Source organism: Ipomoea nil, unplaced genomic scaffold (genome assembly GCF_001879475.1).
Source record: "Ipomoea nil cultivar Tokyo-kokei standard unplaced genomic scaffold, Asagao_1.1 scaffold1617, whole genome shotgun sequence".
NCBI lineage: Eukaryota > Viridiplantae > Streptophyta > Magnoliopsida > Solanales > Convolvulaceae > Ipomoea > Ipomoea nil.
This window is the reverse complement of record NW_017618045.1, coordinates 374,401-398,508: the sequence shown is the minus strand read 5'-3', so window position 1 is coordinate 398,508 and position 24,108 is coordinate 374,401. Positions and strand designations below refer to the sequence as shown.

Below are 24,108 nucleotides of genomic sequence, written 5' to 3'. Positions count from 1 at the left end.
TATGCTCTTGCTACTTGTTTCTTATTTTTCCATACTATACTGTCTATAATCTATCCATTTCAATAAATAAAAAATAAATAAAAATCACTTATCCTACTTCAACTGCTCCATATAATATGCCAATAATTCTTAAATCGGGGTGAGATTTAAGCTTGTGACATGATAATAGTGATATCATCAAATCACAAGGTACTTGACAAACAATATTTTATGTCTAAAATGTAATAGACAGTTTGAGAGAAATAATATTACTAAACTCATGTACAATAACCAGGACTATGTGGTCTAATGGTATCCGGGTTGGACTTCCATTTGGAAGATTATGAGTTCGAGCCTCAGTGGAGGCGTTATTGGTTCTTTGTGTTTCAGTAGGTTGAGAAAGTATATGAACAGATACTACAATGTAATAGAACCAATAGCTTTCAAAAAAAAAAAAAAAAAAAAACTCATGTACAATAAGACCTAATTTTTTTGACCCGACATATCTTACAGATTGAGACCAGTGTGACTGTCCTATAAGAAAATTTGTTTAATATTATTACAAAGTATATTATATTTTAAAAATGAGTTGAAATTTTAAAGATATATACTCTGAAAAAAAAAAGATGTTGAATTATAAATGTTACGGTGTACGGAGTACGGAGTACGGAGTATTATATAACAATAGAGTCAACTTTAAAATTAGAGAGAAATGTAGGGATAAGATAGGCTAAGTACATTCATTTGTAGTGGTGATAGCAATATGAGATGAATTTATGTTATATCAATTGCAATAAATGTGCAAAACACATGTAATTGTATGTAGTTTCAACTTCATCAAAATAAATACAATCAATTGCCACTTGTTGCTGTATCCGTGCAGAAAGACTTTGAAGATAGGTGTTAAGGCCGCAAATTATATCGTGTACCAGGGTGCACAATGCATTGTGCGCTCTAAGAGTTTATGTGTATTACGTTAAGAATTTATGTGTATTATATTAATAGTTTATATGTATTATGTTAGGAGTTTATGTGTATTTTACTATACAATTATGTACATACGAAACATGAAATTTTTAGGGTGCACAATGCATTATGCGTCTTAGTGCAGGATATAACAATTAGTGTTTAGGCTGCTCCATCCCTATAATGTACATCCTTGCAAGTTGCAAGTTAATGTGGTTTTTTTAGACTTGTGTTGCAAATTTTCATTTTCGTAAGTTTGGAACGTACAAAAATGGTGGTCAATCCTCAGCTTCTTCTTCTTTTTTTTTTTTTTTAGGGGGGTACTTTTCTTATAATAATAATAATAATAATAATATTATTATTATTATTATTATTATTATTATTATTATTGTTGTTGTTATTGTTGTTGTTGTTGTTGTTGTTGTTGTTATTTTCTTTATTTGTATTTTGTTTTGATTAATTTTATTTCTTTACTTTTATGGAATTGAATTATTTTAAATAATTTTTTTTTGTAATCTTGTTTAAAATTTTAATTATTTGTACTTTCTTTTTAAATAATTTTATTTATTTATTTTTAAGTAATTGACTTATTTTAAAGAAATAATATACGAAAAAGATTAAATTGGCTCCCTAAATTAACCGAATAGTGCAAGTGAGTCCCCTAAGTAAACAAACTTCATTTAAATCCCCTAAACTAGTAAAATTGTTTAATTAAGTTCAAATTAACTTGTTTAGAAAGTTAACTCGGCGTAGGTTTGACACGTGTCTTTTTTTTTTTTTTTTTAACATGTTATTTATTTAAGAAATACAAAAAAAAAAATAATAAAGGAGGAATACAGCCACCGGATGTCCAAGAATGACAACTGGTGACAATCATTGCTATTTAAAAAAATAGGTTGTTGTATTTCTTCTTCTTCTTTTTTTTTTTTTAAATTATTTCTTAAATAAATAACAAGTTTTTTTTTAATTTTTTTTAAAAAGACGTGTCAAATCTATGATGAGTTAACCTGTTAAACAAGTCAATTCAAATTTAATTCAATAAATTTATCAATTTAGGAGATTTAAATGGAGCTTTTTTTAACTTAGGGGTCCAATTGCATTATCCGATTGACTTAGGGGGCAATTTGACTATTTTTTTTCAAAAAAATTTGGACCAAAATACAACTTGCAAGATAAATAAGGCAAATTATACTATGGACATGGGTCTACCTTACATTGTGGACCCTGATCTAAAAATATCATTCAGATTCTATATTTGCAATTGGCAAATCTTGTACATATAGTTAACCATTTCTGCAACAGTAAACAAATACTACGTAATAATTACAGACACATAAATTATTAATTGCAAGTACATAATATGTTAACTACATACACATAACATGTTGACCAATATTTTTAGTGTCTTCAATTAACATATTTTGTACCTACAATTAATAACTTGTGTATAATCCAACACGGTAGTTTAAGTGACATATGAGCTCTCTTTGTGGGGGAGAATTATGGGATAACTCGGGTGTGATGATTCCCTTTGAGCCAGCTCCCCTGCCTCTTGAAGCGAACAGGGATTAGTCAGGTGGACCTGGATCGTTAAACAGAAACACCAAATATATATATATATATATATATATATATGTGTGTGTGTGTGTGTGTGTGTGTGTGTGTGCGCGCGCAGTTATCATGTTATGTATTTATTTGAATTCCACACTAGTGCCCAAAGACGGCAAAGAGTACTAACTTGAACTTCAATTATGATCATATGAAGGCCCAAGAAGATAAATTCTTCTTTCTTTTGAATCATATTAGAACTATATATTTGAGTTGAGTTAATACCCAAAATCGTCCTCGACTATAGTGATTTTTCTCAATTTCGTCCTAAACGACTTTGATGACCTAATATCGTCCCAGACTTTTGTGTTTCACTCAATTTAGTCCCAGACTTTTGTGTTTTTGCTCAATTTAATCCCACATTTGTTATTATGTCCATATGTTAAATAAATAGACAATTCAGTAATTTTAATATTGGCATCTCTTTACTCATAGACATGTGAACTGCGAAATCCCTTTTTTTTTTTTTTTTTTTTTACGAATTACTCCTAAAATTGCGAATATAAAATTTGATTTGCAGGTCCGAGAGTAATTCTGGTGTAATTCGTACAAGAAAGAGGAATTTCGCACTTCACAAGTTGAAAGTAAAGAGAGATCAATATTGACATTACTGAATTGTCCCTTAATTTAACACCAATTTGACGGAATAACAAATGGAGGACTAAATTGAGCGAAACACAAAAGTCTGGGACGATATTAGGTCACCAAAGTCGTTTAGGACGAAATTGAGAAAAACCACTATAGTCGAGGACGATTTTTGGTATTAACTCTAATTGAGTTAGATTATGACAATTATTCCAGTTTCACTGAGACTCTCTCCTTATATATACATGTAATATGTACAGTTGTAATCACATGACTTAATACAATTCTATTAGTTTTCATCTGGTATCAGTTAAGCTAAAAAATTTTCAAATTACTAACCATTTCTAATATTGTTATCTCTTCGATCACATCGATTGTGAATTCTTTGTCCACCCCTCACAAATTTATTGGTATTAAACTGATCTACAAGAACTCCTTATTTTGGAAAGTTTAAATTGTTTCTTTTTTTGATAGTCATAATTTAATGGGTTCATTGATGGTACTTACCCATTGAAGTTCATTGATCGTAAGTGCAAATCAAAAGCTTTTAATTATAAACCTTTCAAATTTGAAGCACCAAAGTGCTTAATTAAGCACCATTATGCTTAATTACCATTCGTGAGTGCTTACACTTAGTACGATTCGAATTTTAGACTTCTCTCATAAGTTCAGTTTGAAAATCAATTTCTCATTCATCTATTATTCATTTTGAGTGTATAATATATTAATTTGTTCGTCTCATTACAAAGAGTACAAATCTATTTTGACCCGACTCAAATTGAAATTAGATCCCACATATATTTGTACCACAAAATAATTACTCAAAATAACTATTTTATGCTAAAAATTCCAACACAAAGGTTAACGATGAAAAAGATTGGAGTTGTTTTAGGTAGAGTTGAATATTATACTCCTAATGATTTAAATATTAAAAAAATTCCACATAAGATGTCATTTATTTTACCTGATTAACCTGGTAAAAATCCTATTTGCACAAATTTATAGAGTTAAATGATTTAATCGCACACTTTTTTTGTTCAACGGTCCAATTGCACACACTAATAATTCGATGGTCTATTTGATTCTTTTTTTCATACTATTATTATTGAAAGTGAGATATATTTTTAGATTAGAGATTTAATTAAAAAAAAAAAAATAGTAAGCGGATTACAAATATGATGATGTAACAAGAAAACTTACTTTCAAAAATGAAAGAGTACTACAGGATAAATATAACCTAACATGTAAAATTATATCCGTATTTAGGTCATGTTTGGTAAAATAGTTAGCATATCAGCCAATTTTAGTTTATTTGACCACTATTAGCTGTTTGACTTAGTTAAACAATCAGTATGAGTATTTGGTTAATTAATTTTTTTTGGTAATAACTTATTGCTCTAAAATGCTAAAATTCAAAAAGCGTATCAAAGTAGATTTTTCGATCAATTTTTTGATAAAGTCATTTTGTATATAATCAGTTATCAGGTAACAATTAATTTACCAAACACTTTTCTACAATCAACTAATGCTATCAACTAGTCAAACTCACTAACTCAATCAGCTAACAACCATTTACTAAACACCTCCTTAATCAATTATCAAATGATGAATATTTGTACAAATAAGAAAAGAGAAATAAATTTATGTTGAAACGAAATTGGAATATTTTGGCTGTATCTTGCTACAATGACCCTGATCCATGCTATAACTATTCTAATTCCTTAGACCAACACAGTAAATCATTCCTTATATCTCGGCACAACAATAGCTAGCTTTTTGTCAAACGTGAAAGGGAAAGAATTTTATATCATGATACATGCAACATGCACCATCAAGACAGTTTGGCCGAGTGGTCTAAGGCGCCAGATTTAGGCTCTGGTCCGAAAGGGCGTGGGTTCAAATCCCACAGCTGTCATTTTTTGCCTCCCACCTCACTCCACTAAATTACCAAACTACCCTCACGAACGGAATAAATTACGATTACGAATACAAGAATACTTAACTCCGTAAAATCAATTACGCAGGCAATTGAAGCAACCCTACTACAAAATTGCAGCTCCAATATTTTTTTTTAATGAAAATTAATAAAATCTTTTCATTTGATGGGAAAAAAAATAGAATATACATACTACAACTAAAATTATTATTATTATTATTATACACAATTTTACACATAAATTATGCATTTACCGTACTATACTAATAGAGTAATAGAGTATCAACTAACATCGTGGTTGTTCAGTACCTTATTTCTTAAGTATGAGGTTGGAGGTTTGATCTCTTACCATTTAGTGTGTTGACTGTTGTGACGGAGGATTAGTCTTCTGATTATCGGCTGGAGGAGATTCTATCTACCTTTTTTTTTTTTTAATAGTAAAAATGTATATTAAAAGGAAAGGTAAATCATACTATAATTTATCAATCATGGGGTGTTTGGTTGGATGTAGTTGCAATTCAATTACTGACTAATTTTTGGTCATCGGAATTATAGTGTTTGGTTGGATGAAATTGTAATGTATACCCTCCCTATAAATTGCAATTCAATGGAGAAAGGAAAGGAAATGCAAATATTTAGATATTAAATTTAAATTACTTATAGAAGTTGCAAAAACTAGTGGCGTGAACATGATTATGTACCAAAAGATCACGGGTCTAATTTTTGTCAACACCTTATCGATCAAGATCACAAGATTTTCCTAGTACAGTTATTTCTCCTATGTAGTTTGCAGGCTATTATACATCAGTGATATCAGTGTCTACCATTGGGTAATGGCTACCAGTTTCTCTGGTTACCCATCCAAAGAGAGTGCAAAATTTTGTCATAATGCAACACTTGAGAGTGAGAGACAAGATATGTATCCAAACATGGTTATTATTTCTTTGGCATAAAAAATTGTGTAGGACAAAACGTGTTTGATTAATTTTGAAAAAATAAAAGATGCTAGAACCCATATGATTCCAGAAATTCGAATGAAAGATTTTTACAAGCCAAACGAATTAATTTTGACTAAGGAGATCAATTGCTTGAGGTCATGCAAACTGATTCACATAAACCTACGAATGACGATGAACTTCCGAAAAGTGGACAGCCAATCGGAGATGTGGGGAAGAATAAGAGAAGACAATCGGAGATTAATTGGAATGAAGAAGAAAAGACAATTTTACCCCTCCAATTCAGATCTTATGTTGACTTAAGATTTTTCGGTCACATTTGACCGGTAATTTGACCGGCGTGACCAAAATTGATAAGAATTGCATAGTCAAAGTACTAAATTAACATTTTTGAAAGTCAAGCGTTGCAATTAACACAACTCAATAATCAGTGGACCTAAATTGAAATTTTTTTCAAAATATAACTTGAAATGTAAAATTCAATCCGTATTTTTTGTTTTTTTTTGGTGGTGAAAGAGAGGCTAAGCCTGAAGATTATCTAATTCTGCGGACGAGAGCACGCCCCGCGTCCTGAGCCATGTGAGCGTCCAAGCCCTCCATTGCTTTCGTAAAGACCCAAGTGCCCCAAGCTCTGCCCTGAACCAGGTTAGCGAGAAAATCGGCGTAGCGATTTCCTTCTCTAAAAATGTGATGAACCTTATATGATCGAACTTGTCCGCCATAGCCATGCAGTCAGCCAAGAGAACGCCACAGGAGTTGTCTGGTTTCTCCTTGCTCTCCATGAGGATAACAAAATTCAATCCGTATTTAATCAATCATCAAATGATAAATATTTGTACAAATACGAAAAGAGAAATAAATTGATGTTGAAAAGAATTGGAATGTTTAGGTGTATCTTGCTATAGGCAAACACAGTAATCATTCGTTATATCTCGGCACAATAATAGTTTGATTTTTTTTCAAGCGTGAAAAGAAAAGAAATAGTAAAGACTATATCATAGTACATGTTATCAAGACAGTTTGGCCGAGTGGTCTAAGGCGCCAGATTTAGGCTCTGGTTCGAAAGGGCGTGGGTTCAAATCCCACAGCTGTCATTTTTCGCCTCCCACCTCACTCCACTAAATTACCAAACTACCCTTACGAACTGAATAAATAACCATTACGATTACGAATACTTAACTCCCTAAAAGGTAAAATCAATTACGCAGGCAAGTGAAGCAACCATACTACAAAATTGCAGCTCCAATATTTTTTTTTAATGAAAATTAATAAAATCTATTCATTTGATGGAAAAAAAATAGAATATATATATACTCCGTACTACACTAAAAATAATTATTATACATAATTTTACTCTTCGATTATGCATTTACCGTACTATACTAATCAAAGGAGACGTAACTTTACTTGAAGAAATGGTAGGTACGTTGTCATTAACTCCAATAAGAATTGAGTTTCACTTGTTACCTTAATGAAAATGGAGACTCTATCTTCCTAGGCAACTACCTTTTTTTTTTTTTTTTTTTTATATATATATAGTAAAAATGTATACTAATGGGAAAGGTAAATCATACTATAATTTATCAATCATTATTATGTAGATCATACTATTAAATAATGTATATTCACTACACAAATAATGTATTTTTTGTATATTGAAAATGTACATTGTATTAAAAAAAATATATTATTTAAGTATTGAAAGTACATTATTTTGTATAATATACATTCAATACACGAATAATATACTGTAAATATATTTTTTGTTATGATTCACACAATAGTAGCAATGTGTGAACCATGGTCCACACAATAATTTGTCATAATTTACGTGTTTCCATTAATACACCAATGGATTAAGTATTGTACAAGGAAGAATATTACCTTTTTCCTTTTACTAAAATTATTTCATAATATTCACTTGGGATAAGGGTCAAATAAGCCCTTATACTATATTGATTTGTGCAATTAGACCCTCCAACTCCACAAAGCTCCAATTAGAACCTCAAACTTACAAAAAAAGTGCAATTAGCACTATTTGCAGGTTGCCTTCAGGTTACTGATCAAATACTTGGTGATTGGATTTTTAAAGCTGATTTGGCAAGTTGACGTGGCTACCACATATTTTCATTCAAAAAATAATATATTATATTAAATTTAATTTTTAATTAATTTCTTCATTTCTTTCCTTCTGTTAAACTCTTCCACCGCCGTTTCTCCGCCGCTGCGTACAGCCCTGCTTCGCCTCCGCCGACTCCGCCCAACCAGAGCTCGACCTTTTTCGAGATGATGTCCAAGGAGCAGTCTCGCAACTTCAGGCAATCCCTCGAGTCCAGGAGCGAACCTCTCGGGTTTTGGCCCATGCACCTTTAATTTCCAAAGCCCGAGCCGCACTGATGGTAATTTTGTTGATGGGTCTGGGGGTGGTGGTGATGTTAAGCTGACGATTGCGGCGCGTGATGGATGGCCGGAGGTTTCTATGGACGTTCATCCGAGGGTGATGGCCGGCCGAAACAGATTCTTCGCGGAGAAGCTTCGGCGAAATGGGTCGCACTTGGTGGAGATCCTGGATTGCGATGACATGGAGGTGTATGTGGAGAGTGTGGTGCTTATGTATTGTGAGCATTTGAAGAAGAAATTGATTGGTGAGTGTGTTTCTAAGGTCCTGGGCGGGGACGGCAAACAAATGGAGACTATGGTGCTCATCTTTTTATATTGCCTTCTTCCAGAAAGCAGCGAGGACGGCAAATAAATGGAGCAACGACGGCGGCAATAACGCATACTGCCGTTACGCTGCCACTGTCGGAGGGGAGACAACTGCTGCTACCACCAGACTGCTTCGCCGGAAGAACAGGGGAACCGCCGCTGCCTATTCTCATTGACGAGGAGGGAGGAACACCGCTTGTAGACGCCGACTGCCAATTGCGTCGCTGTCGCTGCTGGAATACACCGGAGGAGTAGACACCAGCCACCATCGTCAATCTTCCCTGCCGATGCTCTGCCGTCGCGGATTGGTTCTTCTCGCCTTGCTGCTCGCCGGAGATACACACGCAGGATAATAAAAAAAGAAAACAATAATAATAATAATAATAATAATAATAATAATAACAACAATATGACATGGCATTAACCTGCAATTAACTTGTAAAAACAGGTAAGAAGGGGTTGATTGCTTGATTTTTGTGAGTTCAAGGTGTTAATTGGAGCTTTTTAAAGTTCAAGGGTTTAATTGCACATTTTAGTATAGTTTGAGGGCTTATTTGACCCTTATCCCTATTCACTTTATTACATTCCATTAATTATTTTTTTTTTATTTTCATTGATTACCTGTAAAAAAAAAAATCTCTTATAAATATATCATATTTGACTTTTGCTTGACCTATTTGAAGAAAGATGGGCCCGTTTACTAACAGAAAACTGTTCTCTGTTTTCGTTTTCTAATTTTTCAGTTTTCATTCTCTGTTTTCTGTTTAGAAAACTTGTTTACTAACATAAAATTGTTCTATGTTTTCTGTCTTCTAATTTTTTAGTTTTCACCTAAAATTTAGTTTAGATAATATTAATATTCTTGAGCTAATATTTAAAATATTTTTTTTTGGATATATTCATTTGAATGACATGTATATGAATATATAACTTTTACTTTGAATTCTAATATATGTGAGATTTCAATATCCGATATATAGACCGAACTTGTATTATGATGTAACATAATTAAAAATATTCGGAACTAATAATCTATTGAGTTCAAATCAAAATCTAAAACATTATATAGAGTTTAATTCTTAATTTTGATAATGTAAATAATGTTTAACTTTAAAGTGTAAGCAAATAAATTATGTTTAAATAAGTAAAGTAAGTAGAAAAGATAGAAGATAGCGATAAGTAAAATAAAATGATAATTAATGTAATCATAGTAATGCGGTTATAGTGACATATAACTAAATAGATGATAAATGATTCTGTTTTCTATTTTGAAAACAGTTTTTAAGTGTGTTTCAGTTTTCCAAAAATTTCCAGAAATTATTTTCAATTTTGAAAATGGAAACTGTGTTAGTAAACATGTTTTCTGTTTTCTATTTTTCAGTTTCCAGAAATTCCCAGAAATTTCCAGTTAGTAAACGGCCAATGTTTCACCATTAAAGAGAAGATTTGAACTCACCATAGAAGATTGCAATTCACCCAAACCAAAATGTATGGCGTTGCTTCTTTTATTTTTATTTTTTTTCGCAAATTTTCTTCGTATGTATTAAGGTTCCAAACATATTCTATTGATTGTAGTATGCATATGTAATATATATTTTATATTATATTATATGGGAAGGGTTCAGGTGCGGGTATAGCTTCCCGTGCGATTGTGCAGTTAGATCTGAGCCGTTGATCAAATCTAGATCAACGGCTCAAATCAAAATTAAAAAAAAAAAAAAAAAAAAAAAAAAAAAAAAAAAAAACGTGTGTCTGGAAGTAAGAAGCATAAGTTAAAAATGGCGCACCTTAAGTGTTAGATCTTAAGCATAAACCCACGCACATTAAGTACAAAACTCACGCACATTAAGCACAACCTCACGCACATTAAGCACAAAATTCACGCACTTTAAGTATTAACTCACAGACCTTAAGTTTCAACAACTACTGACATTAAGCACAAACTCACGCACATTAAGTACAAAATCCACGCACATTAAGCACAACCTCACGCACATTAAGCACAAAATCCACGCACTTTAAGTATTAACTCACAGACCTTAAGTTTCAACAACTACTGACATTAATCACTAACCTCACACACATTAAGCACAAACTCCACTCACATTAAAAACAAATCTCACGCACCTTAAGCACAAAAACCCACACTTTAAGTTTTAACAACTACTCACATTAAGCACAACCCCACGCACATTAAGCACAAAACTCACGCACCTTACGCACAAGACTCACGCATCTTATATACAAAACTCACGCACATTAATCACATAAACGCTCACCTTAATTTTGACCTAGATGCAAAATTTACAAAATTGGCACCGCATTTTTTTTTTTTTAAAAAAAAATTGATAATCCTGAACGTTGATTTAAGCGAGATGAATGGCCCAGATTAAACTGCACAACCACACCTGGGCACCCTAACCGCACCAGAACCTAATTCTATATTATATATACATATCACACAGAATAACGTATTTTTTTTCTAAAAGTTTAATTGGTTATTTTATCATTTTGTATTAATGATTTGATGTTAGTATTGCATGTTTATATGTGATTATGTGGTAAGGGTATATTGGATATTTAAACAAAATTCTAAGAAAGTTTAAACAAATCAAATGTTTGAAATAACTTTTCTGGTATTTAGTTGTTATGAGTTTATAGTAACACTAAATTTGATTCATAGTTCACTAAAACTCTCAAGCATTGATAAATTATGATGGATTTTTAAGATTAGTCATCACTTTTTGACATGAGAACCCTATAACAAAAAAACTATAAACATGTATAACGAAAATGTTATATAAGTGCATTAACTTAAACATTATGAACACCTAAAAATAGGGTGTTAGCTTGTTTTCTCAATAAGATATTAAAATATTATATATATATATATATATATATATATATATATATATATATATATATATATAAAATAAAAACATAATAAGTGTGAATGAAAGTTATACCCCTGATTTATGTCCGTTTTTTTCGTTAAGTTTTTTGGTACATTATGCTATAAAGGTTGTACATTAAAATATTTTGGACAAACATACCCCTACTGTTATAACTTCCGTTATCTTTTCCACTATTATTACCATGCACATGCATTCACCATATATTTTCTTATCTTCTCCATTAATCCTAATATTTAACATTATATATTTGAGTTATATGTTAATTATTACATAAAATATAAATATCAAATTTATAAAAATGATTTACATTATTATTATTATTTAAAATAATTTAAATATCTAAAATTTAAATAAATTTAAAATTTTAATATAATGTATTAATATTAGACACTTATTTTTTGCGCATCTCGCATAAAAAAAAACTAGTATATATATATATATATATATATTACCTCTCTCATGTAATTTGTAAGTTATTACATTTGACCAGAAGTGACTGCAAATTTTATCCTTACTAAAAAAAAAAATTATAATTTCCTTTTCTCACTTCCAATGAAAAGCTAAATAACAAAATGCCAATTAATCTCGTGTCCTAATCCCTAATTCCAAACATTTGCGAATCAAACAATGAATTCAATTTCATTAGTAATTGAGTCAATGCTAATTGTTGTTGTTGTTGACAGTTGAGATCCAGGAAGAATCGTACAATAATTGGATAATAATCTTTAAGGAAATATATATATATATAATTTATTTAATTATATTATAGTAAAAGTATATAATTATCATTGGATCCCAATCAGTCCAGCCTTGATCAATGCAGTTTTCGCTAATGTCTAAACAAGCCGTGACACCATCATTATTCCATAAAGCTCACCAACATTTTATCTTCTAATAATAATAATAATAACTTTAGAATATATTTTGCACTCGGTTTTGGCAAACTCTTTCTTTTAGACACCGACACTTTTGCTTTGTTAATAGCTAATTATGCTTTACTTTTTGTGGGAAAGGAAATTATACTCTATTCATTGACCCACATTCCTAGCTAATCGTGTTTTTAAGTTTTAACCCACATTTAATTAATACCTCTATTCATTTTGTGAAAGACTCACAAATATCAATTGTTATATCGTTGATCATCACTCGCAATATTGCAAGGTAAACCATTAATATACATATTCATTTTTATTATACAACAAGTTTACTTTTATTATGTTCATTATATGTTGATACAAATTCATTTTTACTTAAAAATGAACTTACAATAATATCCTAAAAGTAATTGATGGATGATATATTGGGTCTGGACTGCATGGACCGGCCTAAAAAAGTAACTAGATCAAGGAAGACCAAGAAGTATACACAGTACGGAGCCAACTTAGGTGTTTGACAAGGATTGGACTTATTATTCATAATGTAATAAGGACTAAGCTTATTATTTTCACTATAATAGAATTAGGTCTTATTATCGCCAATGTAACAAAGACTCTCAATATGCAGTTATTATACAGTGGACCATGGTCCACAATGCTAGGTGAACCATGGTCGTCAAATGAAATTGTAGTAAAATTAAAATAATACTCCAGTGTTGCTATAATGAAATTAGTGGGTGTGAAAAATGAAACTAAAAAACATAGCTCATTCAATAATGTATATTGTTAAATGAAGCTGTAGTATAAATAAAATGATACTTTAGTGTTGTTATAATGAAACTACTGTATATGGAAAATGAAACTAAAATTCAGAGTCATACAATAACATATATCGTCAGATGAACCTAGAGTGTAATTAAAATAGTACTTTAATATTACTATAATTAAACTAGTGTGCGTGAAAAATGAAACTATAAAATAGAACTCATGCAATAATGTATATTGTTAAATGAAATTGTAGTAGAATTAAAATGATACTTTGGTATTGCTATAATGAAACTAGTGTGTGAGAAAAATGAAACTGAAAAACAGAGCAATATTATCAAATGAAACTGAAGTGTAATTAAAATGATACTTACTTTATGGACCACACTGCTATATGCATCATGATCCACTGTAAAAATTGCCCCCAATACGAGGCAGTCTAGGATTCTTATTCGAGCTCTAGACCCAAAATATGTATAAATAGACCCACACGCATGGGAAGGGGAGGCAATTTTCATTATTCACGAGCAATATTCATGAATACAAAGTTCATATATTCTCTCAATATATTTTCTCCATATTTTTCTTATATTAGCGTTATTCTAAGGTAGTGTTGGCTTGTCGTCGACTACTCAAAAGTCTTAAAACCAACAGTAACATATGTGTATTTGTGGTCCACATTACAATGTAATCAATGCTCGCCACATAAGATTGTTTTTCCTGATTTTTTAACTAATTAAATATATGTTTTTTAAACCAATTTTTTCAAGTATAATATTAATAAGTAATAGCTATAAATAATACAAAATATATACAAATTAATTATTTATTTCGGTTCGTCTTGTATGAGACCGCTTCGCATGCACTAAATTTCAAATATTTAATACTTTTAACAAAAATGTAACACATTATTATGGCTCAACAAATATTAAATTTTCATTAATACTTTTCAAAGAATAAGTAATACTTTTAGTGAAATTGTAATATTCGTTGACTCATATTATATATTTAAAACCCGTCTCATGTGACATGGTCTCCCAATAGCTTTAAGACTAATAGGGTAAAATAAGGAAAAGATACGTCTTTGTTATTGATTATATGGGTAGAGAATACATAGGTTGATCAACTAGTAAGGTTGTCTTCCAATTACACGTATGCCTTAATAAGTGAAGCCTGATAAGCGTGACAGTGGGTCAAAAACTTTCGAGGGTAAACAACCAAAAGTCCCTGCATACCGCAATAAATGCGATATTTATAGGGATTGCCGGGAACAACACCCGACTCTTCGGCATGCTGGCCGCGTGGCGACCATGCATCGGGCGCAGTCTCGACCCATCTAAAAGGTGCCACGCGGCGACAGATTCCTAGGCACGTCACGTTCGTCACTTCACTAATCCAGCTCGGTCATGACCTGAGCCAATCGGGAAGAGTTGGTGCCTCTCCTCAGTCGGTAACGGGCCTTGCGGGAGTCTGGGGCTTGCGAGTGACCGGGAGGGCCGATTTCTCCGGCCGACTCTGACTCGTTTAATCCAAGCATGACCCAAGCGCGCAAATCCGGTCAACACTCGGCGTGTTACCCCAAGGGAATTCCCTATCAAGGACTTTCAAGTGCACCTTGAATAATTAGTTATTGTAATTAATAATTGTATCATAATAATTAATCATAACATAATTATATAACTATAATAAATTAATAATTACAATTTGATATTTAGTATACAACTAATGGATTTTTTTTTTTTTTAAACATCCTAGCTAAATGCAAATTTTTCAAAAAAAAATGAAAATAAAATATAGGAAAAATTGCACTTTTGTCATTGAGTTATAGGGTACTGTAATTTTTGTTTCTAATTAATATGGAGTTGCGAGTCCACAAATACAAACATACAAATATAAATTATACAACTCAGATCAGAGCTTCTAAGTCCGACGATATAGATGAAGTCACAATTCTTAGAAACTCATAATGAAGCCAAATGAAAATTAACAACTTTTGAGAGAGTGACACTATAAATACGTTGTAAATAATAAAAATTAAATGTGTTCATTTTATTTATTTTCTACCTTACGCTATTCACGGGGCGTTTGTTTGGAAAGAAGGAATTAGGAAGGAAAGCAATTGTAATTCAGTAGAAAAAGAATAATGTGGGATAATGTAAGAATTCAAATTATATTGTTTGGTAGAGAGAAATAGAATTATTGGGAATGATCGAGAAGTAAAGTAGTGGTATAAAGGCTAAAATGTCATTGTGTAATAATAATGTTAAGGAATAAGGGTCAAATAGGTCATCGAATTACATACCAAAATGCAATTAGGCAATTAAACTCAAAAAATTAAATATGCAATTAGGTCCATGAACAACACAAAATGATGCAATTGGGTTTCTGAACAACACAAAATGATGCAATTGAACCAAAAGTAATTTGTTTAGCTGTTAATTTGCTGATGTGTAGGTTATCCTATTAAAATCATAATTTTTTTTATTTTAATAATTTTAAATTTAAAACAAAAAAGGGGGAGGCTTTGTCTCCATGCCGGAAGACACGAAGAGACCTCTTTGTCCCCATGCCGGAGGAGACAAAAAGACCTCTTCGTCTCCGGCATGGAGATGAAGACGGTTCTTCATCTCCTCCAGCATGGAGAGAAGCCCCACCCCCACTCCTTTATTTTATTTGAATTTAATTTAATTATTTAAAATAATTAAAATAAAATAAAATATTATTTGAATAGGATAACCTACGCGTCAGCATATTAACATGTAAACAGGTCACTTTTGGTTCAATTGCATCATTTTGTGTTGTTCGGGGACCCAATTGCATCATTTTGTGTTGTTCAGGTACCTAATTGCATATTTTTTGAGTTCAATGGCCTAATTGCATTTTGGTAAACACTGTAATTCCGGTGACCAAAGAATTAGGTTGTAATTGAATTGCAACTACATCCAACCAAACACCCCCAAAAACTTTTAAAAATATAAATATCATATCATCACACTTTTAATTCATCAGTATTTTTTCTACATTCTACAATTACAAATCACTTTCTAAATATAATATAATATAATATAATTCAATCTACCAAAAACTAATTTGTAATGACTTGTAATTGGGATTTGAGAGCAACCCCAATCAAGTTGTTAAGTTGTTAACTTAGTGACCATAAAATTACAAGTTCAATCCTGTATTAAAGCAGCATATAAAATAATATAATATTATCAACTCACTCCAATAGTTTACTTTTGAGATTTTTTATTTTTTTTTTCAAGAAAAAAGGGATATTATTCCTTGAAGAAAAAAAGATAGAATTAAATAGTATGCAAGAATTATTTGAGCTCAGTACGGGAAGTAGTTTGAGTCATGTATGAAGCTCCGTCGCAATAAATGCGATAATATAAGTGTTCATTACCTACTGCCCTACCTATGTATTATCTAAGCCTTCCACTACTCGTGACTTGTTCAAGTTACCCTTTAGCTACTAAACCTGCATATTAAACAAGTAGTAACCTGTAATCAGATAACTAAAGAACTTTGTGATTAAGCGTGCTTGACTTACAGCAATCATAAAGTGGGTAATTTATTGAGAAGTAAGGGGGCGTTTGGTTCAGGTTATATAACATAACCAAGGGAATGTGACATTTCAAAACTCACATTCCCGTGTTTGGTTCATAGTATCTTAGGAAATCTAACATTCCCCAGGAATGTCACATTCCCTCCACATAGGATTTTGAAGGGAATGTGATTCCCTTCAAAATCTTAGGTAATGTAAGATAACCTTGGTTATGTTAGTTTATTATATATATATATATATATATATATATATATATATATATATATATATATAATTATTTTTGTAATTATATATATTTTTATTTTTATTATGTTATGTTAGCATATAAAATAATTTTGTTTCTCAAGTTCAAGATTTTAGTTAATATTTTAAAATCATGTAATTATATATGATATAGTTATCTTATTTATTTATTTTAATTTTTAAATTTATTAAAATATATAAAAATATGTTAAGGATATTATAATGTGTATACAAGATAACCCTAAACCAAACATGATTATATTACATACCTCAATTTTAACCAAACATAGGAATCTAACATTCCCAGTAATCTAACATTCCCAGCAATCTAACATTCCCTAAGGGGGTGTTTGGTTGGATGGAAATCAAATTCCATGGAAAAGATTTTCCATGAAATGTAGGAAAATGATGTTTTACCTTGTTTGGTTGGATGGAAAATCTTTTCCATGGGAATTTGACTTCCCAAAGGTGAAGGAAAAGAAAATCCTACCTAAACATTGGTATTTTGTTTTCCAAATGAGTTGGGAAGAAAATATAGTACTATTAGACTATTTTGCCCTCATCAAAATTTATTAACTACACATGTATAAATTATTGTTAAGGGCATATTGGTCTTTATATTCATAATTCCTTACCATTCCAAACTCAACCAAACAATGGAATTCATATTCCCAGTAATTTATTTTCCACTAACCAAACAATGGAATCTATTTTCCTGGTAATTTGTTTTCCATGGAATTTGAATTCCATTTCCCATCAAATATTTTTCAGCGAACCAAACAGGCTGTAAGGTAATCTGACATTCCTTGAACCAAACGACCCCTAAGTATAATGCAACGCTGAAATCTATCAATAAATAATGCTACAATTTCAATGTTAATTTTGGGTTCACGGATCCATGCAATGGTTTGATGTGAGTACGAAGATGATGAAGAAGTTTGTGGTAGCTTATGACTATTGTAACAGGCTTGCTTCCCATTATGATCTATAAATTTTATTTTATTTTTTGTAATAAAAAAATCAATTAAAATAATACCATAGTAATAAAGAAACAATGTCATAATTGACATGATTTCAAAAGTGACGTGCCTCGCATAATTTCCTGAGGTGGTTTTGGAGCATTTAGCAATGAAAATTTAAATATATATATATATATATATATATATATATATATATATATAATAATAATAATAATAATAATAATAATAATACATTCATTAAGTACAATATGGTGATTATTGCAATAGTATTATGACAAGTACAAAGGTAATGGGCAGACATGTTGACTTGAGTCTTTTAAATTATGCGGTTCATTAGGTGGATGACTTCAATATTTAGTTTTCATTTTATTTTTTGCTTTTAATAAAATTCGTGGTAAGAGTGGAAATAGTTTTTTTTTTTTTTTTTTTTTTTTTTTTTTTTTTTTTTTTGAAAACCAACGAAGCAATATATTATATCACCAACTGGTTCAAGAAAGGTGGCGGAGCATCCGTCCATACAGAGCGAGTGGTAATAGCACCCTCAGCCTTAGCCAAAAAATGGACAGCCTGATTGGCCTCCTTACGAACAAAGCTAACAAAACAATCTGAAATAGAACTAACTAACTGGGCACAAGACTGAATAACAAGACCAACATACGAACGAACTAAAGTGTTATGCTGTAAAAGTAAACAAATAGACTGACAGTCTGTGTAGACAATGATATCTGAGTAGCCGTGCTATTTAATCAAGTGGAAATAGTTTAGTTGTTAAACATTTTTATTTTTTGAATTTAAATTTTGATAAATAAAATAACAGATATTGAAAGAGTTTGATTCCGTAATTATATATTAAAAAAGGAGTTAATTTCACTTTTTGTTAGAGTATTGTCAATTTGAGTCCACAACTTTTAAAATTAATAATTTATTATCGTAACTATTCAATTTTTTTTTATTTATCAATTTTAGTCAATTCAGCCAAATTATCAGTCAATTATCGTCATAATATTTTAATTCAAAGTAAAAATGGAAACAAATTTGTAAACTATTGTTTGAATTAATACAAATGCAGATGGGATGTAGATAAAAATTGGCGACAACTTGCCGGTAATTTGGCTGGACTGACTAAAATTGATAAAATTGAATAGTTATTGTACTAAATTGTCAATTTTAAAAGTTGTGGACTGAAATTGACAACACCACAATATCATAGGACCAAAATGAAATTAACTCTAAAAAAATAAATCTAACATTAAATAATCTGGATAAAATTTAATCGATTTGAACAAAGAAAATTTGAGACTAATGAGGCATTTGGTTCCAATGAGAGAATTAGAAAGAAAAAAAAAATTATAATTTCATATGAGATGAATAATGTGTAAGTTCAAATTATATTATTTGATTGGTGAGAATAAAATTACTAGGAATTTCTTCTTCTCCAAAAAGACTGAATACCCAACCCCAAGCCCCCCTCACATATCCCGGCTTGACATAACATTTGAGAAGATGTAAATCAATGTGACTTAACAGCTCAACAGACAAAGCCAAATATTGGTGCACATAAGTGATTTGTCCACTTTGGACGTAATCCTCACACTAGGAATTTCTATTGTAATATTTGATTTACTTGAGAATAGAAAAGAAGTAAGGGTGTATTTGGTTAATGGATTTACACATTAAGAATGAGAATCAAAATCATGGTTAGTGTTTGATTAATAATTTTTTAAAACACAACTATAAGATTTGATTATCTTTTCAATGAGAAATCTCATTCACTAATTAAAAAGCTATCACACTGAATATAGTGAAATGTGATTCCAGAGATATGGCAAGGGCAAGAATGTCATTTCAGGAGTCTACCAACCATGCTTGGAAGTATTGCCAGAGGAGGCGTTGCTGGAACGGAGGCAAAGGTTGGGGAAAAGTCGCCATCTCTTTTAACTCTGACATTCCACCGCAAAATACATTATATTAACTGTTATTTCCCACTTTGCCCTCACTCTTTTCTCAAAATTCGGTTCACATCCTCTTTGTCCCCACCATGACTGTTTCTCTTTGTAAGTTTGTATGTTTAGAGGCACTCTGCACTTCTGCAGACCCACCAAAAGGATAGATTCACCCCACCTTCCATTCTCTCCACCCACCCACCCCCCTACTTACCTCCCCCCCACCCCCATCCCCCTTCTTGTATTTTCCTTTTTCCTCTCTATATAACACCTAAACTTATTCAGCCATTGTTCTTGCCCCCTCCAGTGGGTTCTTTATCAGGTATGCTTTACCCTTTTTTCTGTTTCTCAGCTAAATAAATTTTCTTTTTGTTGTTTCCCATCATAGTATCATACCCTTTCATTTTCTTGCATTTTCTTGTTCATTGACTTGTACTTTCTGGTTCTGTTTCTGTTTCTGATGGGGTTTTGCTTCTGTAGATATTGTTACTTAATGTGCTAAGATCTGTTTAACTATTTTCTATTTTAATGTTTGAATTTTCATGCCCTTTTTTTCCTGATTTAAAAGATTGAATTTTGCTGTTGTATTGCTCCTGTTACTGTTATTTTCTCATGTGTGGACAAATCTGTAGGAGTAATTTGTCTATTTAATGCTTTAAAGGTCAAACTTTTTCTGTCAAGGTGAATAGGGTACACAAGATATATGCATCATATGATATGTACTAGATCTGTTTCTGGATTTTCTTGGCAGAGTTTGTGGGTATGGAAAGGTTGAACTTTTAGCTCTCTAAGATTGTGTTTTCTTTACCAAATGGTTGCAGATAAGTTATTTAATTTATTGGGGGTTTTTCTTGCTGTGGGTGCTAAAAGATGCCTGGAGTTGTTGTGGATGAGATTCATGAAGATAGGGAGGATAGTGAATTGAAGGAGAATGAGAATGAGAATTCTGGAGTTCATAATGACGATTTAGTTGTGAATGGGTCTCCGAGGAATGGTTTGGCATCTCAAAGCCCTCGGAATGGGGGAACGGGCTATACGGGGAATGGGGTGGCCGAGAAATCTATTGAGGAGCTCTATGATAATGTGTGCGAGATGCAGAGCTCTGAGCATTCGCCATCGAGGCAGAGTTACGGGTCTGATGGGGATGAGTCGAGAATAGATTCGGAGTTGCGGCATCTCGTGGGAGGGGAGATGAGGGAAGTGGAGATAATGGAGGAGGACGAGGAGTTGCAGAGGCCCGGGAATGGGAATGATGATTCCCGTAGTGATTCTGGTTCTAAGAAGGAGAGTTCTTCTACTACAGCGTTGGGCAATTCCGAATCTTCAACCAGCAAAACTCCCCCGTCGGGGAAATCGAAGAAAGCTTCTCAATCGCAGTTGGAGTCCGATGCTTCGGGGAAATCAAGTCCGAAAGGCAAAAGCCCTCCGGGGAAACCTTCAGTAGATAAGCAGAGCGAAAAAAGAAAACCAGCTAGGGGAGTTTCCTCTTTGAATAAAAAGAAGGGTACTGAGGATATGTCTGATTCGGGTGTAGAAAATCCCGATCTTGGACCGTTCTTGCTCAAGCAAGCAAGGGATTTGATTTCTTCCGGGGATAACCCTCGTAGAGCTCTCGATTTAGCTCTTCGAGCTGCCAAGTCGTTTGAAAAATGTGCTGACGGGAAGCCCAGCTTGGATGTGGTCATGTGCTTGCATGTCACAGCAGCTATACACTGTAATTTAGGCCAGTACGGTGATGCTATTCCCATTCTGGAAAACTCGATCGAGATCCCCGTGATCGAGGAAGGCCAAGATCACGCCCTGGCTAAATTCGCTGGATATATGCAGTTGGGTGACACTTATGCAATGTTGGGCCAAGTCGAGAACTCGATTATTTGTTATACGACAGGTTTGGGAATCCAAAGACAAGTTCTCGGGGATAACGACCCGAGAGTTGGCGAAACGTGCAGGTACCTGGCAGAAGCTCACGTTCAGGCGTTGCAATTTGACGAGGCTGAGAAACTTTGCCAGATGGCTCTGGACATGCACCGGGATAACGGCTCACCTCCTTCCCTCGAGGAGGCAGCAGATAGGAGGCTGATGGGGTTAATTTGCGAGTCGAAGGGAGACCACGAGGCTGCTCTCGAGCATCTCGTTTTGGCAAGCATGGCCATGGTGGCCAACGGGCAGGAAACCGAGGTGGCATCTGTCGATTGCAGTATCGGAGACACTTATTTATCGCTAAACCGCTACGACGAAGCCATTTTCGCGTATCAGAAGGCACTCACAGCTCTCAAGTCTGGCAAAGGAGAAACTCACCCATCTGTTGCTTCGGTTTTCGTCCGTCTGGCTGACTTGTATAACCGGACCGGTAAACTGCGGGAATCAAAATCCTATTGCGAAAACGCCCTTCGAATCTATGGAAAACCATTACCGGGTGTCGCCCCAGAAGAGATTGCCAGCGGTCTTACTGATGTTTCTGCTATTTACGAATCGATGAACGAGCTCGAGCAGGCGTTGAAGCTACTGCAGAAGGCTTTAAAGATTTACAACGACGCCCCCGGTCAGCAGAGTACTATTGCTGGCATTGAAGCCCAGATGGGCGTAATCTATTACATGTTGGGGCGATACTCCGACTCCTATAACTCTTTCAAAAGCGGGATTTCAAAGCTTCGTGCCAGTGGGGAAAAGAAATCTGCATTCTTTGGAATCGCTCTCAACCAAATGGGGCTCGCTTGTATACAGCGTTATGCCATAAACGAGGCTGTAGACTTGTTCGAAGAAGCACGGGGCATTTTGGAGCAAGAATACGGGCCTTATCACCCCGAGACATTAGGGGTGTACAGCAACCTCGCGGGCACATATGATGCTGTTGGCAGGTATGCAAAGGGTATTTTTGGTATTTGTGATATAAAACCTATTCCCAAGAGCACGGGAATAGCTAATACCAAGGCCCCCTGGAAATGGCTATTCCCCAGGTAATAGCTCATTCCTAGGAATATTATTCCTATGACAAAATGACCAAACCTTCCAAGGAATGTTATTCCATTCCTGACCTATTCCATTAACCAAACATGCCATTAATGTTTGGTCTTACTTTACCCCTAGGAATATTGCGTAACCTATTTGTCGCTTCACACTTTGATTGCTAGCCCTCTTTATACACACACACACATCTTCAATTCTCGTTACATATACTCAGTATAAGTTTTTACGGGATGCAAAAGAATACTTTAGAAATATATATTGATCAACCGAAATATTTAGCGTGTTGAGTGAGTAAATGGTGGTATGCAGGCTGGACGATGCGATTGAAATCTTGGAATTTATTGTGAATGTGCGAGAGGAAAAGCTAGGAACGGCTAATCCAGATGTGGACGATGAAAAGAAGAGGCTGGCAGAGCTACTAAAGGAGGCGGGGAGGGTTCGGAATAGAAAAGCGAGATCGCTAGAGAATCTGCTCGATGTCAATCATCGTCCTAGTACTACTGTGAATAACAATGGCATACAGGTTTGATCACAATGTTTGTATATGGAATGGCATATTGGTTCTGTCAAGAAAACATACAAAACAGAAAAGGGGTATAGATGAAGATTTCTTTTTTTTTTTTTTTTTCTTTTTTAATTATTATTATGGGTGTGATTTAAACATGGGGCTGCATTGAGATGTGATTTATTTTACGATATATTTATCACAAGTTGTCTTGTTTTTTTTTTTTTTTTCATATGAATGTATTCTTACAAGGTGTAACATTTGTATATCATTGTAAAAGAAAGTTTATTATCCACCAACTCCATGATTCAAAGAGTTTGGACACTGCAGAAGAGGGCAAATTATTTCATGGCAGAGAGTCTACCTTGCATTGTAGATCCTGGTCTATAGTTGATACATTCTGTACCTGTAGTTGATCGTTTTTGTACCTGTAGCTATTATATTATATGTCAGCAATTATCAAGTTATTTGTTTATATGTACAAAAACTGTTAATTACAAGTACATAATGTATTAACTAAAGATACAGAATTTGTATCAGGATTCAGAATGCAATATGAATCCTGATCCTTGGTATAACAATTGGCAGAAGAGAATATATAGAGTTGGAGC

The 24,108-nt window shown here is 32.9% G+C and overlaps 1 protein-coding gene and 2 non-coding genes across 4 annotated transcripts; all 3 read left to right on the top strand.

Moving 5' to 3' along the window:
- The first annotated feature begins 4,973 nt into the window (after positions 1–4,973).
- Positions 4,974–5,053, top strand: TRNAL-UAG. Its single transcript has one exon. It is a non-coding gene; the product is annotated as a tRNA-Leu (tRNA).
- A 1,991-nt stretch (positions 5,054–7,044) lies between these two features.
- Positions 7,045–7,124, top strand: TRNAL-UAG. Its single transcript has one exon. It is a non-coding gene; the product is annotated as a tRNA-Leu (tRNA).
- Positions 7,125–20,249: 13,125 nt separating this feature from the next.
- Positions 20,250–23,869, top strand: LOC109191142 (protein KINESIN LIGHT CHAIN-RELATED 3-like). 2 transcript variants are annotated; one of them, XM_019341722.1, is made up of 3 exons: positions 20,250–20,347; positions 20,847–22,883; positions 23,302–23,869. In XM_019341722.1, the coding sequence occupies exons 2-3, from the start codon at positions 20,896–20,898 to the stop codon at positions 23,519–23,521; spliced, it is 2,208 nt and encodes a 735-aa protein (XP_019197267.1). In that variant the 5' UTR covers positions 20,250–20,347; positions 20,847–20,895; the 3' UTR covers positions 23,522–23,869. The 2 variants fall into 2 exon arrangements, with proteins under 2 accessions (XP_019197267.1, XP_019197268.1); XM_019341723.1 differs by lacking the exon at positions 20,250–20,347 and having other exon boundaries at positions 20,733–22,883.
- Positions 23,870–24,108: the final 239 nt, after the last annotated feature.